At 42.9% G+C, this 21,242-nt stretch overlaps 1 protein-coding gene, 1 long non-coding RNA gene and 1 pseudogene across 7 annotated transcripts in view; 1 reads left to right on the forward strand and 2 right to left on the reverse strand.

Moving 5' to 3' along the window:
* Nucleotides 1–1,048: 1,048 nt before the first annotated feature.
* On the reverse strand, nt 1,049–3,652 carry LOC131419359 (uncharacterized). The gene is made up of 3 exons (XR_009223205.1): nt 3,350–3,652; nt 3,086–3,208; nt 1,049–1,487 (listed from the first exon to the last, which is right to left on the reverse strand). It is a non-coding gene; the product is annotated as an uncharacterized LOC131419359 (long non-coding RNA).
* A 1,540-nt stretch (nt 3,653–5,192) lies between these two features.
* LOC131419358 (large ribosomal subunit protein uL11-like) lies at nt 5,193–6,431 on the reverse strand (annotated as a pseudogene).
* A 9,455-nt stretch (nt 6,432–15,886) lies between these two features.
* Nucleotides 15,887–21,242, forward strand: part of ESRP1 (epithelial splicing regulatory protein 1) — a 62,774-nt gene continuing 57,418 nt past the window's right edge. For 5 of the 6 annotated variants that reach the window (XM_058564621.1, XM_058564622.1, XM_058564623.1 and 2 more), the window contains exons 1-3: nt 16,026–16,255; nt 16,768–16,896; nt 18,179–18,292. In XM_058564621.1, the coding sequence (XP_058420604.1) occupies nt 16,124–16,255; nt 16,768–16,896; nt 18,179–18,292 (375 nt within the window). In that variant the 5' untranslated portion in view covers nt 16,026–16,123. Of the gene's footprint in view, nt 16,256–16,767; nt 16,897–18,178; nt 18,293–21,242 lie in introns of all 6 variants that reach the window. The other variant, XM_058564625.1, reaches the window with a different exon arrangement.

Consider the following 21,242-nt stretch of genomic DNA (forward strand, 5'->3'; position numbering starts at 1 on the left):
TTTATACCACATCAAATTTAGACAGTTTCTAAATTTTTTATTCTTAAAAACAATCTGTGGTGAAAAATCTCTTTTTTTTTTTTTTTGGAACATTCATATTTAAACATTTCTTTAGTAAAAATATCTAAGGTACAATTGCTGGGTCAAATGGTAGCCACAAAAAAATCTTGATATTTCTAAATGGTATTCCAGAAAAGTTCTGCCACTCACCCTCCCAGCAATAGTGCATGAAATGGTGGATTTTTTGTTGTTGTTCTATTAATCATTTGATAAGTACCAATTTCTTTCTTTGCTGAGTTTATCTTCATGGTTTCTCTCTTTGGCTACCTTGAATTTTGTATCTTTACACTATTATAAGTAGTTATCCTCTTCCACTTTAGCATGTTTTATAAGCTTGTGGCTTAAAATTATGTTCCTGTCATTAAAAAAATGTTTGAGTTATATCACTTTTTTCTGTCTATTGTTTTGTTAATATGAATTTTCCTTTTATTTTATTAACTATGCTGGTGGTTTCTCAATTTTTTCTCAAGCCAGACTGTTGATTTGTCATCAACTATGTAAAATAAAGACAAAAACTAGAATTGATAAGCAAACCAATATAGTTCTCTAAAAATTAATAAAACTGATTTTACACAACCCTAATGTTAAATAAAATATGGCAAAATGTTAAGATATGACAGAACTTGGTTGTAAAAGCAACATTTGTTTCTTTTCATAGTCTTTAGACAGAGACTTAATTCATCATATTTCTTTCCTAAGAAAATTGTTTTTACTACTATAAGCATTTAAGAGCAAAGATGTTTTCCTCTAAATACTGAGTTAATAGCATCTGATATGTATCTTATGTTTTAATTTTTGTTGTTTAGAAAACTGATGATATTGTGATCTAGATTTGCTTCATAACTTGGGTTTTATTTAAGAGAATATATGTATATATACATATATATACACATTCATATACACATACATTTGTATATGTATTTATTTTAACAGACATTGCATTAAAAACATAATTAAATTTTTTCTGTCATTGTCTGAGAATGCCATATAAAGAAATAATATCTTGAGGTATTAACTATGCATATCTGTCCTATAAAACAGGATTAAATTATGTGAATCTTACAACTATGCTTAGAGAGTGTTCCCCACATTCTACCAGTAAGATCTTTTCATATGTAATGTCTGCCACGAATTTTCCAGTTCTATAATTTCTTTAATCCTTTCATTATTATGAGAGTGACATATTGACTTTTCAAATATACTCTACTATTATGGTTCCTTTTCATCTTTCATTCTGCCAGATTTCAAAATGGGTTTGGTGGCTCTGTGACTTGGCTCATCCAAGCAGTAGGAATCATGTGCACAAAGAAAGAGATGCCATACTACACACCAGTCAGGTAACTGTGAGTGGTTTGGCATGGCTGGATGATAGCAGCTGTAGGACCTGGAACAAGTCACTTGACCTCTCTGAGCCTCAGATTTCTCATCTGTAAAATGAAAAGTAATTGTAGGTTGTTATGAGGATTAAATGAGATATACTACCAGTGAAGCAGTTAGCATAATGTCTAGTACATAATAGCTAGTCAATAAAAATGTTATTTTCATTAAGGAAGCTGGAAAGCTTGGAGGATGTCTGAAAGATTTCAGATGTAGAATTATTCTTAAGTATAATTGCTTCCTACACATAAGTAATGTTCCCTAACTTTGTTTCTTAAGAAAACTTCTATATCATTACAGCACTTGCCCATTATAACATGTATTCACATTGTATTCTAATTACTTGTTTCCCTAATGTAGACTAGGGCCTCTGAAAGCTGGGGTGGGGCCTCATTCTTGTTTATATTCTCCATGCACCAGGCGTTTTGTCACTCCTATAACATCTGTTGAATTGAATTTGGAAGTCATTCCCACAGAGGCCTATAGCTGAGGTAAATGAGCAAGATCTCCAGGAGAGAACTTTGGGTCAGGAACTGCACACCTTGCTAGAGACTAACAGTTTCAAGATTTGATTTCCATTCTCATTAACTGCACTTACAAGTCTCACAGAAACATATTTTCACAAAGTCCCCATCTGCTGGGTTCATTACTTCACTCCTTGAGGGCTGCCTGTTTATAAAATTGATAATAAGCACAGTGATGGTTTTTTAAAAATTTAAAAAGAGCAAACCTAACAGTTCTCTGCTGCCTTATTGTTTACACACAGGCAGAGGCAGCTACCCCATAAGTCAGACCTTCCTGCCTCAGTAAAGTGTAAGAGAAAAAGCAACCAATTACAAGGAACAGCTGGCTTCCCAAGCAGAGTTTGCTACTTACTAGCTGTGTGAACTGAAGGAATCCTTTAACCCACCCAACTCTCATTCCTCTCATCTGCAAAATGAAGATCATACTTGCCTTATCCTGATTCTTTTTAATAGGTTTGAGTATCAGAATTTTTTTAGTACTATCAGCATTTAAGAGCAAAGAGGTTTTCTTTTAAATACTGAGCTAACAACATCTGATGTGTGAAATCCTTGAAAACAGCATAGTTCTATTCTATTCAAATGGAAGATTGTATTCTCACACATTCACTAGAGCCTGGCTTTTAAGCTCTTTCTTTTTTTTTTTTTATAATTTTATTTATTTATTTATTTTTCCCCTAAAGCCCCAGTAGATAGTTGTATGTCATAGTTGCACATCCTTCTAGTTGCCGTATGTGGGACGCAGCCTCAGCATGGCTGGAGAAGCGGTGCTTTGGTGCGCGCCAGGATCCGAACTCGGGCCGCCAGCGGCGGAGCGCGCGCACTTAACTGCTAAGCCACGGGGCGGCCCCTAAACTCTTTCTAAAACATTGCTACCAGCAGCCCATTAGAAATGCTTCACTCGACACTGGATACTATGACATATATTGAGGGCACAGCTTACTTATTTGATGCCATATCCAGTGCCTGTGACAATACCTGGCAAAAACCAAGTGCTTGATAAATATTTGTTGGATGAAGGAAGGAAGGAATGAAACTGGGCAGGTGGGTGTGAAGAGTAGGTTTCTGGCGTTAGAGCTGTGTGCAAGCAGGGCAGAGTAGCTGTGTGAATGAAGCATGACGATCACCTTAGACTTTTAAAGCAGGATTTCCTGAGTGGGCAGAGCTGGTTGTGGCAGCCAAAGATGAAACTTCTCTCCTCCTCTGTGTTTTTCCAATTGGAGCAACTTCCCTTGTAGCTTTTGACTAAACTGAGGTAGGAAAAGGTGTAGGGGAGAGAGGTTGAATCAACATTCTGTCTGAAAATATTTTTCGTTAGCAAACACTGTCAATTAACAATATTTAACAACAATTAAGAACGGAACAAACTTAGTAGGTAGTACCGCCCTTACCGCTTGTATCTGGACTACTTCCTCTCCTGCATCTCCTAGCCTGGTTGCTCAGACCTGCTGCTTTTCCTTCTCCACGCCTCTGTTCAGCCACCAATAATCTTTCCTTCCAACTGCCTGTCAATGTCTTAAACTTTTTTCAAAGATTTCAATAAATTAATTACTGGATCAACAAGTATTTATTGTGTTCATTGAGTATCTACAATGTGTAAGGATGAAGGGAGTTCATAGTCTAAGTCTAGTAGGAGGAGAAACACATATAAACACATAATTTTAATGCTATATGATAGGTTCCTTTTTTATATAATAGCTTTATTGACACATAATTCTCATACCATAAAATTCATTCTTTTACAGTGTACAGTTCAGTGGTTTTTAGTATATCACAGAGTTGTAAAATCAACATCATTATCTAAATTTAGAACATTTCATCACCCCAAAAAGAAACCACATGTTCATTAGCTGAAATTCCCCATTTCTCCCTCCCTTCCAGCCCCTGGCAACCACTAATCATCTTTCTGTCTCTATGGATTTTCCTGTTCTGGACATTTCATGTAAATAGAACCATATAATACGTGGCCTTTTGTGTCTGGCTTCTTTCACTTAGTATAATGTTTTTAAGTTTCACCCAGGTTGTAGTATGTATTAGTACTTCATTCCTTTTTATAGCTGAATAAAATTCCATGGTATGAATATACCACATTTAGGTCTATGATCCATTTTGAGTTAATTTGTGTGTATAGTATATAGTATAGCTTCATTCTTTTGCATATGGCTATCCAGTTGTCCCACCACCATTTTTGAAAAGACTATTCTTTCCCTATTGAATAGTCTTGACATCCCTGTAGAAGATCAATTGACCATAAATTTAAGGGTTTCTTTTTTAACTCTCAATTCTATTCTATGGATCTATATGTCTATCCATAAACCAGCACTACACTGTCTTGATTACTATAGCTTTGTATTAAGCTTTGAAATCAGAAAGCAAGAGTACTCAAAGTATTTTCTTCTTTTTCAAGATTGTTTTAACTATTCTGTTCCTTAGCCTTCCATCTGAATTGTAGGATCAGCTTGTCAGTTTCTGCAAAAAAGTCCACTGAGATTTTGATAGGGATTGTATTGAATCCATAGATCAATTTGAGGAGTATTTCCATCTTAAGTCTTCCAATCCCTGAACATGGGATGTCTTTCCATTTATTTAGGTCTTCTTTAATTTCTTTCAACAATGTTTTGTGGTTTTCAGCATACTAATCTTGCACTTCTTTTGTTAAATTTATTCTTAGTTATTCTTTGCCATGCAATTCTGAATAGAATTGTTCTTTTCATATCATTTTTGGATTGTTTATTGCTAGTGTATAGAAATATAATTGATTTTTGTATATTAATCTTGTATCCTTCAACCTTTTTGATAGTTTCTTAGTTCTAATTTTTTTGTGTATGTTAATTCCTTAGGATTTTCTATATACAGTATCATGTCATCTGTAATAGTTTTATTTCTTCCTTTTCCATCTGGATGCCTTTTGTTTTTCTTGACTAATTTCTTGGACTAGAACTTGCAGCATAGTGTTGAATAGAACAGGCAAAAGCAGACATTCCTGTCTTGTTCCTGATCTTACGGAGAAAGCATCCAGTCTTGCACCATGAAGTATGAGGTTGGCTGTGGGTTTTTCACAGATGCTTTCTATCAGGTGGAGGAAGTTCCCTTCTATCCCTAGTTTTTGAGTGTGTTTTAACCATAGAAGGGTGTTGGATTTTGTCAAATGCTTTTTCTGTGTTAATTCAGGTGATCATGTGAATCTTGTCCTTTATTCTATTAATATGGTGTATTACACTGATTTTTTGTATGTTGATCCAATCTTGTATTCCTGGGATAAATTCCACTTGATCAAGGTGTATAATCTATTTAATATGTTTCTAGATTCAATTTGCTTTCTTTTCTTTTACTTTTTTTTTTTTGGTTGTCAAGTGATCCTTTATTGAAGTATTTTCCTTGGTGGTTCTTAACTAGCTGGGCATTTCACTGGACCACTGTTGATGTCATCTATGACTTCATGAGGATGGCAGCCATCAACATTGCATCCCACAGATGGGGCAGTCCCAAGGATCTCTTTAATGGTTCCAGAGTGTTCTCTGGCCAATGATCGGTGCCGCATCTGTCAGGTAATGTTGACAATCTCATCAAACATGACATTTCTATGATGCTTAATGTTTTTCTGCTTCTTCCTGTCTCTTGGCAGTTCCTTGAGGGCTTTGATGATCAGGGCAGAGGCAGAAGGTACCACCTCAATCTGAGCCTGTCGGTTCTGAATGGTCAGTTTCACTGTAATCCTCAGACTCTTCCAATCACCAGTTACCTTGGCGATGTCATCACCAACCTTTTCTGGAGACAGACCCAGGCAGCCAATCTTGGGGGCCAGGGCAGACGTGGCACTGACTTCCGCACTGGCCCACCTCTGGTACATGACTTTGATCTCATTGGGGTCAAACTTAGATGGGTGAGGCAAATGGTGTTGGAGGAACCTGGATTCGGGATAACTGAAGAAAGTTGCACCGTGGCCTCTGAGCCAAAAGCTGAAAGCCAATTTGCTTTATTTTCTATAATCATAAGGGATATTGGTCTGCAGTTTTCTTTTCATGTGATGTCTGTCTGGTTTTGGTATCAGGGTAATACCAGCCTCGCAGAATGAGTTGGGAAAGTGTTCTCTCCTCTTTTATTTTTTGGAAGAGTTTGTGAAGGACCGGTGTCAGTTCTTCTTTAAATATTTGGTAGAATCACCAGTGAAGCCATCTGGGCTGATAGAGTCTTAAATACTATATGATAGAAAGTGTGGACAGTTGTGGGAGATTAGAGGAGCAAGTGATCTACTCTGCCTAGATGAGTAGGAAGCTGGGAGAAGAGGAAATAGTAAGGGTTTCATTTACATAGCTGTTATGTTGGGGATAAGGTGAATGAGAGAAAAGGGGCTGGAAAGACAGGCTGGAGATAGATAAAGCAGGACACTGAATGCCTGATCTAGACCCTCACCAGATATAATCTGCTACTTCTCCTATGTGGTTACTGTTGTCATTTGTTTTGAGGGCAGGGGAGGTAGGGAGGTTAGTTGAGGGTTTTATTTATTTATTTATTTTATTTTTTAAAAGATTTTTATTTATTTATTTTTTTCCCCCCAAAGCCCCAGTAGATAGTTGTATGTCATAGCTGCACATCCTTCTAGTTGCTGTATGTGGGATGCAGCCTCAGCATGGCCGGAGAAGCAGAGAAGCGGTGCGTCGGTGCGCGCCCAGGATCCGAACCCGGGCCGCCAGCAGTGGAGCACGTGCACTTAACCGCTAAGCCACGGGGCCGGCCCTAGTTGAGGGTTTTACACCAAAGAAGAATACAGCCACTGACCAAGCCATGGGAGGAATTTTGCTAGCCAACTGTCAGTCAGTAAAGATCACACTTCAAGGTAAAGAATGTAGTTGAAGCCTGAGTGTCCAACAAGGAAGATGGAGAGCTGATAGGGTAGGTACAACAAGTTGGAGGAGGTAACAAAGTGAGGATAGAAATAGGATAGCCATATTGATGACCCAGGGGTTCAGAAAACACTCCTGTGCAGACCGTCTGCTGCAGCATCCTTCTTATGTTTGCTCTGGGCCAGGCCATGTTCTTAAGGTGTCCACACCACACCAGTCAGCCAAGCTCTTTGAGCTTTGCCTCTTTTGTTGGATTTCAAGCTCCTTAACAGTAGAGATCATGTCCTGTGTATCTGTGTCTTTTACAGAGATTTACCAAAATCAAAAGAAGGTATCCATTAAAAATTTTTTGGACAGTTTTTAAAAAAAGAATGGCTCATCTAAACTCCACCTCCCACCTCCTGCCCTACCACCAAAACTCTTCTAAATTCTCAATGTGTCAGGCAGTAGCTCTAGAATCAGATTCCAGGATAGCAAGGAGAGGTGTGTCAGCATCAGAGTTGGACACCCAAGTCCTCTTTCCATCCCCCAGGCTGCAAAGAAGATCTCTCAACCAAGATGTCTTTCCTCTACCAAAACTTTAACAAGAGAGATAATTTTAACCAAACCAGCTACACAGACATCTCTGAGTCCCATCTAGAAAGTCTATCATATTCTCAGAGGGAGCACACTGTCTGGGTAGTCATGGACACAATAGGGAGAGAGCATTGGGTTGGGAGCCAGGAGACTTGAGCTCTGAGTATAGTCCTGCCGCCAATTAGATGTGTCACCTTAGTTGGGCAAGTCACTTAACTTATTTGGCCTCTTGTGAAATAAAAGAATTGGAATAAAATTTACAAAAGTCTCTTCCAAATATGAAAACAGTAAGCTTTGAGACATACTTAATACTTAACTACTATGCTATTTATAATTATTGTACAACGTTACTTCTTTAATGGATCCCAAGCATACTTCACAATTTATGGTTATCTTGTAAACAAGCTGAGATATAAAATGCAGGTTATTTCATAAAATTTAAGTTGTGATATTGCTGTTGTGGCTTATTATTGGTCATGCGTATGTGTTGCAGCCCAGCTCTCATAGGGAGCTATGTTTTACTTTGTGAGAGTCTGCCCTATTTTAGATTATTAGTAAGATTTTCTGAAGTATAGAAATGGTTCATGTTCAGTACAATGCAGTGGCTAAAAACATAGTCTCTGGAATCAGACACCCCAGATAAAAATCCCAGCTCTGTCAGTGCCACCCATGTCATTTTTACCAAGTTATTCTTAACCTCCAGTTTCCTCAGTTGTAAAGTAAGGTAAAAAACAGTACTTTTACATCATTCAGTTGTTATAAGAATTAAATGAGAAAATACTTGTAGGGGCTTTGAATGGTGCTTGGTATACACTGTCAATTCAATAAATAAAAGCTAGGGCCGGCCCCATGGCTTAGCGGTTAAGTGCGCGCGCTCCGCTGCTGGCGGCCTGGGTTCGGATCCTGGGCGCGCACCAACGCACCGCTTCTCCGACCATGCTGAAGCCGCGTCCCACATACAGCAACTAGAAGGATGTGCAGCTATGACGTACAACTATCTACTGGGGCTTCGGGGGAAAAGAATAAATAAATAAAATTATTTAAAAAATAAATAAAAGCTATTTTATTATTGTTATTTATGTACGTAAAGAGAAAGATCTCCCTTCTGCTCTCTCTCATCAATTCCATGGAGCCACTTCTCAGACGGAGGAAGTGCTAATGGTTTTTTGTGTTGCCTTCCAGAGTGATGATCTGATTCAAAATATTGTTTGCAGAAATGGATTCTGATTAAAATCAGATATTTCCTCTGCCAGCTAAAGTAGGGATACAGACGTGGACAAGAAAAGGATGTCTGTTACTGGGAGCAGTTCTTTGACTTCAGAAATATTTCTTCTTCCCCCGAAGGCCAGCATCATTGATGGGTACCCTCACCAAACCCCTTCCCAAGTTTTAAGCATGAGCAAGTTCTACTGGTTGTTAAAGTACACATAAAGAGAAGACTACAACGATGGGAATGAAGGCAGCCACAAGGTGACCATTAATTGAGGGAGTATAGAATTTTAAGAAAAGAGTCATTGCCTACTTGAAATAAATAATATAGGGCAGCATTTTAAGTATATAGTCTGTAGCAGTAATCACTGAGGGCTTAACTATCCAGGAAGCATCATAGATAGATTTAGATTTGAGCTACAGAGTATATATTTTATTCCATAGCTCCAATTCAGTTTGAAAAGGGGAACAACAAGATTAATGTAGGCTTTTATACTTAAAAAAAAAAAGATGGTTTTTAATATTAGTAAGTACGTGTTATTTATGAATGAGGAGGTGATTACAAGAACAGAAAAACAGCTGAAAATGGAGAGCAGCTGCCTCTGGGAAGCAGGAATCAGAGTTCGGGGGAGGAGAGACAGGTGACTATAGTTTTTTGTTATAAACCATGTAGCACTACTAAACTTGTAAAATGATATACTTGTATTACTTTGATTTAAATAAATATAATTTTTAAAACAAGTGAATTTTAGAAAAACTAACATTGATAATTGGTTTGATAATTGATCACCAAACTAATAATTTTCAGAAGTAGCTCCCAAATCCTGGTATATGATTTTCTCCAATGCGAGGTTGAATGAGACAAATAACAATGTGGCAAATGTTTCATAAAGCTGATTCATATAATACCCGAAGTGTCATTTATTCTGAGATTAGTCTACCTTTCTTTTCGGTGCTAAAATAGCCTTTCTTTTATGAAATGAAGGGGATGGTAAATGGTAATTGGTTTTGTTTTGTTTTTAAGTATCCTTCTTAGTAAAATTACAGATTGAAATCCTTTCTATAGCAGTTGCCCTTCCCTCCTTTTTGGTTAGATTTTAAAGATCTGTGAAAGCCAGTATTCCTAGAAACCACTGAATGGATGCATGGGAAAGGTCAGTGCATACAGTGGAGTTCTGGGCCAAAGGGGTCACCTGAGGACTGGAGGGGGAGCCACCCAAACATGTTATCCCCGGGGAAAACTCCAAGGGACTTGGTGACCAACTGGACATTGGGAGAAGTCAAGGGTGATTCCTGAGATCTCGGCTTCTTCTCCTCATGCATCTTCTATCTTTGGGCCGTTCCTCAGTTACTACCATTACCAAGTGCCTTCCCACCACGGACCTTTGCACATCTGCTGCTGAGAAGGCTCTTTCCCTCTTCCTTACCTGCTCCTACTTCTTTGCTTATTTCACCTCCACTTGCAGATTTTAATTCAAATGCCACTGCTCATTGAACAATTTCTGGTCTCCATAGTGGTGATTATGTCCCCTTGTGCAATCCCAGAACACTGTGTAACTTTAGAACACTTATCACCGTTTGTATTGATACGTTTGTTTTTGTGATTATTTGTCTCCCCCAGTAAGGGCAAGGACCATGTTTGTGTTTATTTGCTATTGTGTTTCCAGTGCCTAATACCTTCCTTGCCTGGTGCATAGTATGGTGCCAAAAAGTATTTTAGATAAATGACTGAATGTATCCATCAGGTCTGATACTCTGTATAGTGTTTTTAGTCACTTAGAAATCCGTAGTGAGAATGCACTGACATGCAAATGGAAGAGATACAGGCTCATCATAAACATGTTCTTCACTGTCTCCAGATGGCAGTTTCCACCACGTATACTATCTCAACTTCACAACACTTGAAATACTTTAAACAGACACAAAGCAGGGCTACAATTTCCTGGTCTTTAGGTTACATTTTGGCAGAATAACAAAATTGGCCCTGTATCAGCCAAATGGGTGAATGAGTAGAGAGACTACAGGGAAGTAGAGGAACTGAGGAAACAGAAATAAGAGAAACAAAACTTCTTTTCCTTCTTGAAATCTTCCTTTAAACACCCACTCCTGTCAACCCATCATGGCCTGCAAGAAAAGGTTTGCTGCTGCACTTCCCTCTCTGACTGGATTTTGGGAGATGCAGGGATGTGCTCCTGAGCAAACGGCATGAGGCCAGGAATAAGGAGGGAGGAATTCCTCCGGTGGCGTCATTTCCCTGGATGCCCAGTTAAATGGATCAGTTCTGTGGTCCCAAGGAGAAGGCATATCTTGTCTGGATTCATGGAGCATTTCCCTACATGTAATTTTTCTGTGTATTTCCCCATGACACAGCAATCAGTAAAGTCTTGTTTCAATGTTCCAGCCTTCCTTGATGGTGTCTCTAGTCTAAGCTAAGGTCGGAGGGTTACTAGCCTTTGTGGTTGTTGTCTGGAGAGACCCCTCCCCACTTGGAGATTCCTCTTGAGTAGTACCCCTCCTGGTTCTCAGGTTTGTTTTCTTTAAGGAAGACATTTCTTTATACATTTCCTCTCCCCTTAAAACCTATGAAGTGTGCATTATCATCTGCATTTTTACAGGTGAGAAACTGAGTCTTGTGAGGCTAAGGAACATGCCCAAGGCCATGAGGTAGCAAATGGCAGGGCTGATTATTAAACCCATACTTTTTCCATACAGACGATCTATAATAATCGCTATAATAAATGTCCAGACCAGTAATTTGGTTAAGTGTGTAATGCACAGAGTAATTCATAGAAAATTATAATGTATTTAGTTATCTTGACCATCACTTCCCCCTACCTCTCCACTTCAGAGAGGTTGGACTTGTCCCGGGAGTATAAAATGTGGTCTCTTTTACAACTGGATCTAATACAAATAAGTAAGAAATATAAATGGTTTGTGGTAGCCTCAGAACACAAGCTTTTACTTTGATTTGTTTTTTAAAAAACTGAAATATAATTCACATACCATAATATTCACCCCTTTAAGGTGTACAATTTAGTGGTTTTTAGTATATTCACGTTTGTGTGACGATCACCACTATCTAATCTGATAACATTTTCATACTTTGATTCACTTTTGAAGCCTCTTTTCTTACAGGTACAAGAGAACAACTGGGTATGTGCAAGTGAGAACTCCAAGAAGGATCTAGAGATCTCAAACAATAGTGGAGCCAGTAAGTGCAGTGCTGCTACTGTAGTCTTAAGAAGGGAACTGCATGACAAATTATAAGAATAAGACATATAGGTACCATTGTGTCAATGGTCAGGCCACAGAGGACACACCTGTCTTCTGTCCAGTTCAAGAGCTGCTCTCTAAAAGTGATGAGAGGAAAAGGGTCGAAGGAGGGTGATGACGATAATTAAGAGCAGGAAAGTAAGATTCCTGATGAAAGCTTTAAAGAGCTTGCGGTAGTTTAGTCTAGAAAAGTTATTTAAGAACAATCTTAAAGGATATGAAAGGATTGTTATACAGAAAATGCTGATCTCTTCTTTCTCCTTCTTTCACTAAGGAAAAGACAAAGAAAATGGATTCATTCTACAGAATGGAAGATTAGATTAGCATAGAAAGTCATGAGACACAGCCTTGTTAAACACTAAATGGTGGTGGCAGCAAAAAGTCCTCTGATGCTTTTAAAAAAATTTTTTAAGAGTTGCAAATAATAGTATAAAGAATTCCAACACGGGGCTGGCTGGGTGGGGCAAGCGATTAAGTGCGCGAGCTCCGCTGCAGCGGCTCGGGGTTCGCAGGTTCGGATCCCCGCGCGCACCAACGCATTGCTTGGCAAGCCATGCTGTGGCAGTGTCCCATATAAAGTGGAGGAAGATGAGCACGGATGTTAGCCCAGGGCCAGTCTTCCTCAGCAAAAAGAGGAGGATTGGCAGATGTTAGCTCAGGGCCAATCTTCCTCACACACACAAAAAAGAATTCCTTCACTCGGATTCCCCAGTATTGACATTTTCCCACATTTGCTTTATTATTTTCTCTGTCTATATATAGGTATATATTTTGTTGGAATTGTATGAGAGTAAGTTATAAACATGATTCCAGTTTATCCCTAAATACTGCATACTTCTTAAAACAAAGGACATTTTCCTGCTGAACCACAGTAATATTACAAAAATTGAGAAATTAGAACTGATACAATACTATTATTTAATTTGCAGACCTTATTCAAATTTCTCCTATTGTCCCAATAATGTACTTTAAAGCGACAAAAAATTTTTTTGGTCCAGCATCCATGTTGCAGTTAGTTGTCATGTCTCATAAATTCCTTTATTCTGGAAGAGTTCCTCAGTCTTGGTCTTTCATGACCTGAATAGTTTAAGAATATAGGCCAGTTATGTTGCAGCCTGGTCCTCAACTTGGGTCTCTGCTGCTTTAAAAAAAAGATTCTTACTTGTCTCAGGTGTTTTAGACATGGTCTTGACTGAAGACCACAGGTAGAATAAGCCTCTCTTCTCAAGAGTCTTCCCACCCACCTCATACTGATTATTCTTACTATATTAGAATAATTTATAGATGGTGGGATGGACAATAAAACATTTTTGTATACAGAATTGATCTGCTTGTATTACATAATTTTTTTTCTCGGCATTCCTGCACTTTACAAGAGTTTAATTTCTTTAGCAAAAGTAGGTTTCTCTGTCAAAGAATTAGCACCTACTCTTTTTAAACATCGAGACTTAAATTACCTGTAGACTCCCATTTTCAGAATCTCACCTTTGCGGTGATGAACTATGCCCAGCTCAGGAGACAAAGAACTGTAAAAATGGTTGGGTGTTACTCATTAAAATCATTCTACAAATATTTGTTGAATGCCTAGTATATGTCCGGCTCTGTTCCAAGCTCTGGGAATACATTAGAGAAAAAAAAAATTCTGTCTGTGTAACCTAGTTAGACAAATTTAAATTTAAATTAAAAAGATCAGAAACCAGGGATCCGACTTCCCTAAACAAGAAAAGACAAGTCTGTGAACAGGGGGAACCTGAGATTCGATTCTAATATGGATGACGCTGCGGAATCCCTGGCGAACGCGCTGATCAAGTTCTCAGTTGATCCAAACGCGCTATACAAATGATTAATCCGCACCCCGGAGGCCAGAAAGGACGGGCGGGGCCGGACTTCCTGAGCTGTTCTAACCGTTCTCAGCACAGTCGCCAGCCCGGCGTCGGGCCTCCGGGCCCCCCCGCGGGGCCACGCACCGGGTCCCGCGCCCCCACGAGGCAGTGCCCCCCGGCCCAGGCGGGGCGGAGCACCTGGGAACCGCGCACCGAAAAAGCCCCGCAGGGAGGTGGCTCCGGAGAACCGGCTCCTCCGGGCGGCCTCGCCCACTGCAATGCAATCTGGGTGGTTTTTCCAGGTCCCTCCCTGCCCCGTTCCGCGCCCAGGCCCTGCCCCCGCGGCGCCTGCGGGCCCGAGAGGGTGGCTCCGACACAGGGGCACTGGGGCGGGCCGAGGCTGCCGCTGCCAGCCAACCAGGACTGCGGGGGCCCTTTAGCGACCCCGCACCCTGAAGTCCCGGGGCGAAGAGCACGCGCCGCTGAAACTCGACCTGCGGACGAGGGTGGCCGAGCACCTTCGAGGGCCCTTGCAGCGCTGCCTGGCCCCGGCAGAGCCCGGCCTCCGCCCGCTCTCGGGGGACGCGAGCTGCTACCTGCGCCGCGGGCGGCGGCGCCTCCGCCCGCACCCTCTCCTGCAAGGAAACTCGGCGGCTCGCGCTCCTCAAACCCCTTCCCCTCACCCTGCCGCAGCCTCAGCTCCTCCCCACTAAGTCCGCGCTTCCTCCCCGTCGGGAGAGCGCGATCTCCAGCGTCCCGACATGCGTCCTGAAAGGTTCTCGGATTTGTACCCGGAGTGGGTTACTGTAGACATAGGTGTGTGGTTGCCTAATTTCACATCACAAATAGAAAGGGCTGGACACCTGGAGCCGAATTAGTAATACTTCAGACGGAATTCTGTTCCCAAGAATAGAGCACTTGGAAATATAAAACTCGAGGAAACTTCACCTCTGGCTCTTTTCTTTCTGTGAACGGGCCCACCACATTGCCGTCCGGCTGGGGGCTGGGGGGTGATGGTGGGCGCCCCAGCCTCGGTGCAGTCCGAGCTGAGCTAGAGTAGGGACACTGCTTGGCAACTTGGCCAAAAATAGACACACAAGTACAAAGGCAAAAGTATGAGGGCGTGGGACCAGAGCGGGGAACTGAGGGAAAAGCTTTGCTTTGGCTTGATTTAGACAAACAGCTACGCGGAGTACATGCGTTTTATTTAGGGCTCAGGGCAAATCAAAGGAAGCGGGCTCCTGCCCTGGAGGAGGTGCTAACCTCGAACTAGCACTCAGGACCAAACAGGACGTAGCAATTAAGGGAGTGGTCGAGAGGAGAGAGAGTGGGGTCCCCCTGCCGCTTTGCGCGCGGTAACTGCGTCTTTGGACGTAACTCGGTGGCCCGGCGTCCAGCCCCCGCGTCTGGCTCTGCGGCGCGCCGGGGTTTCACTCCCGAAGGTGGGCAGCGCCTCCGGGTTTGGAGGACCGTGCGCCCGGCTCCCGCCCGGAGGGGGGGAGGGCCTGCAGGGTTTCGCCTGCTGTTTGCACTTAAAGGTGTGTTGGGCTCAGGAGCGGCTTTTCCGGTGCTCGGCAATTGCCCCCGTCACCTCCCGGCTGCCGTTGGCCCGTCCCTCCCTCCGCGGCTCGCCCTTTCGGGGCGCCGCGCCCTGGGCAGCTCCGCACCCCGGGCCTCACCTCTGGCCTCCTTTCGCCTCCCCACGCCAGGCCTTTTCGCTTGACCCTTTAAAACCTCCGGCTTCGTTCCCCATAGCCGGCATTTCTCCAAGCCCCCCACGCCTCTCGGTTACCTCCATAGGAGTACCCCCTTCAAGCGACTCGCCCCGCCCCTTTTCCCCTCACCCTTTTCCCGTCTGGCCTCCGCTACCCTCTGGGTGGCAACTGCCGCTTCCCCGCCCCTCGCGTCTCCCCCTCCTCCTTTCTCGCTCTCCCCTCTCCATTCATCCTGCCATTGTCTCCCGCCCCCTCCTCCCCTTTCCCCAGGCGGCCTCCTCCCCCACCGCTGCCACGTCGTGGTTTGAAGGAGCCAATGGGCCGGCGCCGCCAGGTGTCTCTTACCTGCACCACGTGGGGGAGGGGGAAGGGGCGGGCAGGTAGAGCCACATCCCAAAACAGAAAAGCTTTCAGCCATTGCGCGCGCCTCCTGGGGGTGCAGCCTTGCTCCTGGCTTTTTGCATAGACTCACCGGCAATTGAATACAAAAAGGGCAGGCCTCCTGCGCCCTCCTTCCCACCCCCCTTCCTGCCCTGGGTGTGGAGCACGGGCCAGGTGTGGGCTTGGGTGGTTGGTTACCGCCTTTTGCACAGGCGGCGAGGAGGGGGGGTGGGCGCTCTTTCTTTTTCTCTCAAAAGAGGTTTTAGCACAGGTTTTCTCGTTCTCACTTCCACCCTACCTCATCGCCTCCCGACCCCCCCTTCTCCCCCTCCCCACCTATCGTCATGACGGCGTCTCCGGATTACTTGGTGGTGCTTTTCGGGATCACTGCTGGGGCCACCGGGGCCAAGCTGGGCTCAGATGAGAAGGAGCTGATCCTGCTGTTATGGAAAGTGGTGGATCTGGCCAACAAGAAGGTATTTCGCCACGTTTCTCTCCAAATGATGGGAGTGGGGCAAGAAGTTTGTTGTAGAAGTTTGGGGAATCGGTAAACAAGTGCTCTTGTTTGCCCACTTGTGAGGCTGGACCCGAGGCCTAGAGAATCCAGAGTAAAACCAAATTTGTTGGCCAACCGCCTTGGAGCCATTTCAGTCCCTCGAAATCTGGCTCAGGTGGGGAGGCCTGGCGCCGCGGAGCCGGGTTTTCTGCCCGTCGAAGGACGCCCGGCGGAGCGGGGTGGGATCCGCGGGGACCGGGTGCCCACTTCCCGGGCCTTTCCGACCTGAGCTGCGCGGGGTTGGGGCCGGGGGCAGGGCCGCGCCGACCTCCCGGCCAGCGGAGCTGCCGGTGACAAGTGAGCTTTGATTTTGCGGCCAGACCCCTCGAGAGGCGCGGGCCGTCCCAGGAGAGCAGCGAGGGAGGAGGGTGAAGATAGAGGCTCCCAAATTGAGGAAGGGAGAAACTGAGCCTTGCTTCTTTCCCTCCGGAGGTGGGACAGTTGCACGAAGTACTAGTTAGACCAGATCAATTGGAGCTGACGGAGGATTGTAAAGAAGAAACGAAGATCGACGCCGAAAGCCTATCCTCGGCGCCGCAGCTGGACCAAGCCCTCCGACAGGTGACAGCCTTGGGCCGCGCCACCCACCCCGATCCGAGCCGCCCAGGCGCCCCCGAAGCTCTTGGCCTAGCCCTACCAGGCCCCACGCCCTCGTCGGGCGATCCACGCGCGTCCTCAGGGCAGGTGGCCAGACGCCCGGCGGCGTGGGTGGAAACCCGGCCTGGAGGCCCGGGTGGACTTTTTGGGAGGAGGTCGCTGCTCCTCTTCGCCTCCCAGGCCCCTAGGGTCTTGGGCCAAAATTCGCTAGTTTTCAGGTTGCTTCCTGAGTCATTCCTGGGGCCAGAGAATCAGCCGGGTTTTACCAATTGAGTGATGAGCGGGGTTTGAATCCTAGCGTCCCCATCTCCCGGCCCAGACCCCAGACGCGTCTGTCCTCTGCCGGGGTTTGGGTCTGTGACTCAGCCCTGGGGCAGGGGGCGCTGTGGTGTGGAAGAGCGGGCGGGCCCTGCGTTGAGCGCTAGAGGCGGCTCCAGTTTGGTCGGAATCTGAAGGTGCCTGCTTGGTTTCAGGCTTCTAGAGGCTCGGTTCCGGTGCCTTTATTACTTCCTCAGTGGCCTTGGTCCTGGCGCCGGGGAGGGTTTGCAGGCCTGAGCATGTAGGGCTGCTCCTTGGGTCACCGTGAAACTGGTGGAATCCCTTTACTGAAATTGAGGTGACCTAAAAAGCGTCTGCACCGGGGTGCTGATGGGTACTGGATCGAGGATAGGGCGGGGCGCTAAACACCTGTGCACAGGTGAGTGTCTGGCGCTTTCACGGCCCCTGCCCTCGCACACTAGTTGCGAATTATAGGGGAAAGTTATCATTTCTGGGTTGTGTTCTAGGAAACGTGTTACCAGACTTTCCAGAAGTCTGTATACCCACGTTAGTTTATCAGAAACTGGCATCTTTCTTAAGCCTGGAACATCCAAACATTAAAAAAAAAAAAGAAAAGAAAAGAAAGCACCAGAGAATGATGTAATCTGAAGGCAACCTGCTGATGAAATGAGACCTGGCTTAAAAGTCTTGAATGGATTTATAGCAAAAATAGAAGGGGGACGGAAGGAAGAAAGCATTTACTAAATTCCGTGCGTAAATTGCAGGTTGACTGGAAAGCTTGCCTATCTAAAGGAAGCAAGACAGTTTGTGGCAACGGAGTCTGTCTCTCTAACGTTGCCCCCAGCACCAGGGCACCCTTCACGGCAGTTAGCGCGGTTTTCTCTGGGTTATCACTAAGTGGGGCCACTTTGCCGAGTTTGTAAATCCTGCATCAGTTGTGTCCCTATGTGTGTCTTATTCTTTTCAGTTTAACCAATCAGTGAGCAATGAGCTGAATATTGGGGTAGGAACCTCCTTCTGTCTCTGTACTGATGGGCAGCTTCATGTCAGGCAAATCCTACATCCTGAGGCTTCTAAGAAGGTAAGAATGCTGGCTTCTCAAAAAACGATTTGGGGTGACTGGAGCTTTTTTAAAAAAATGGTTTATCCAAGTTTCTCTATTTTAAAAAGATACATATGGGGAGTTATCATTTCATGGGGACAGAATTTCAGTTTGAGATGACAAAAGGATGGTGGTGATGGTTACACAACAATGAGAACATACTTAACGCCACTGAACTGTAAACGTAAAAATTGTTAAAATGATAAATATTGTGTTATGTATATTTTGCCACAATAAAAAATTCATGACACTTTCATAGAGATGTTTGATTACAGTAATTTTATGGATCCACTTTGGTGACTTAATAAAACAAAGTTTCTCTTTTTGTTTATATCAAGTTTTTGAGATGCTTGACATTCTCCCTTTTCCAAAGCATATTAGCTGAATTTTTGACATTTAAAATAACTACAAGTAGGTAGGAGAGAACTGTATTTTAGTACATTGTAATATCCTCATCCATAGGAAAATGCTTTATCCTAGAAAGGAAGGAGCAAAGAAAAAAGTTCAATTAAACCTTTTTCATTGTAATTCTAATAACTTCATTAAAAAGCTTTGCACTGTGTAAAGTAAGACTTAACCATATAACTAGTGAAATAATTATAGTATACTGTGCTTGTCTGACAAAGTAAATACTCAAACTGATTGAATCTTGTATCAAAACAATAAAGTCAGCCTTTCTTTTACCTTTGCTGATCTTTCTGACATGGAAAGGAGTATGGAGGGAGAAAAATATCTTACTGTGGATATGTGATTTCTCTTCCTGGGAAGAATACTGAGGGGCTGTGAGAAAATGGAGAGCATAGTCAGCAGACTCAGAGCAGCCAATCATTGCTACTATAGTTGATCTTATCAACTTAATTACTTTGAGCCGTAGCTTTTTATTGTGGTAGGCAGATACTGGACTTGAAAAGATGGAAGTAAAATATTTTTAAGGAAACTGTGTGAGGCAAGTCTTGCAATGAAGTGTTTTAGCCTGACAATTGATGTCACAAGTAAGTGAGTAGTCATGCAGATTTTCTTTCTTTTTACCCCAGTAGGGAAAAGGGAAGAAATGAGTTAAATGGATAATGACAATTTTAAAAGTTTGAAGGAGAAACTCAAGTTCCTGTGTCTTAAGGGTTGAGAAAATCACTTTTTTTATAGCAACCTTAGTAATTATTTTATTAAAAGAGGGGAGTATTTTTTGTTAATTAAACGCTAGACCAATTGCTGTACCCTTGATCCAGAAATAGATGTATATGAGGATTTTTCCCCCCTCAAACTCGTGAAGAGGGATAAAACTTAATCCCTTCCCTATTGGGCTGCAGGAAAATGGCTGTTTTTGTTATTTTAGATGGACTGCTTTGGATATGGGAAAACCTCCAGAGAAAAATTGAGACATTTTCCTGAGTCACTTCTATTAAGATTTGATCAAGAAAACTAAAATAATTAATTTAGTGTCATAAAACGAGAAACTAAAACAATTTAGTATCATAATGAAAGTAATTCTATTCATTAAGGAAAAGTAGGGAAAATGGTAAAACACAAAATAGTCCTGCCACTCAGAAAACAATATACTGAAGTGTTTTTCTCTAATATGAACATATTTGGATATATTCTTCCAAATTTTTGTAGAAAAGCCGTATTTTTACAAGGAGCATTCATGCTATGTAAACCTTTTAGTGTATTTTATAATTTAATATATCAATATCTTTTGAAAGCACTAAATAAAATACTATTTTAAGTGGATACAGCTATTTAAACCAATCTTTTATTGTTGGACATGTGAGTTATTTTCATTTTAAACAGGTTTTAAATGAGCTGTTTGGAGGTAACCTTGAGGATTCACGATTCTTTTGGTAACTATGATGAAAACTGACCGTGAGGCAGTGATACCTATTTCAAATATAGCATGAGCGGGTCACATCTACCAGAATCCAATAGAGGAAGTTTGGATAGAAAGAGATATTATTGCATAAATGTTATGGGTCACAAACATGAAAAGGTCTTTATTTCCTTGACATTCTAATGTACAAATGGGTAGAAATTCCCAGTAAGTGAAAATAGACTATCTTGAAATTTTAAGAAAAGTCTAGGGCCGGCCCAGTGCCGCAAGCGGTTAAGTGCACACACTCTGCTGTGGCGGCCCGGGGTTCTCAGGTTCGGATCCCAGGCGCGCACTGATGCTTGTTAAGCCATGCTGTGGCGGGGTCCCATATAAAGTAGAGGAAGATGGGCACGGATGTTAGCTGAGGGCCAATCTTCCTGAGCAAAAAGAGGAGGATTGGAGTAGGATGTTTAGCTCAGGGCTGATCTTCCACACACACACACAAAATCAGAAGCAAAATGGCCAAAGAGAAAAATAAACAAAAACCACAGAAAATTATTGAATAAAAATATAAAAGAAAAATCTAAATTCAGTTTAAAAAAATTAATCTTTGAAAGTTATTCATTGAGGAGTTTTTTTCAGGAAAGAAATGGAATACTAATATTTATCCAGACAGTTGAGCTTTGTTTAATAACCACAAGAGTGCTGCTAGTAGCTGAGAACAGCAGGTAGCCATTTCTCCTTTGCCTCTGAGATTTGTGATATCTTTTTTTAAGTCCAATTTGAGTTCTCAGGTAGAGCCAGAATATTGGTCAGGAAAACTAATGTGGGACTATAATTTAGCACAAACAATTCTGTTCAGGTAATCAGGAATTTACTATCTTAATCTTGACTGTAGTGCAGAACATATGCATTATCAGAATCCAGTATTTAAAACTACTATGTTTGGGCCGGCCCCGTGGCTTAGCGGTTAAGTGCGTGCGCTCCGCTGCTGGGGGCCCGGGTTCGGATCCCGGGCGCGCACCGACACACCGCTTCTCTGGCCATGCTGAGGCCGCGTCCCACATACAGCAACTAAAAGGATGTGCAGCTATGACATACAACTATGTACTGGGGCTTTGG

This window comes from Diceros bicornis, chromosome 21, assembly GCF_020826845.1.
Source record: "Diceros bicornis minor isolate mBicDic1 chromosome 21, mDicBic1.mat.cur, whole genome shotgun sequence".
Classification (NCBI taxonomy): domain Eukaryota; kingdom Metazoa; phylum Chordata; class Mammalia; order Perissodactyla; family Rhinocerotidae; genus Diceros; species Diceros bicornis.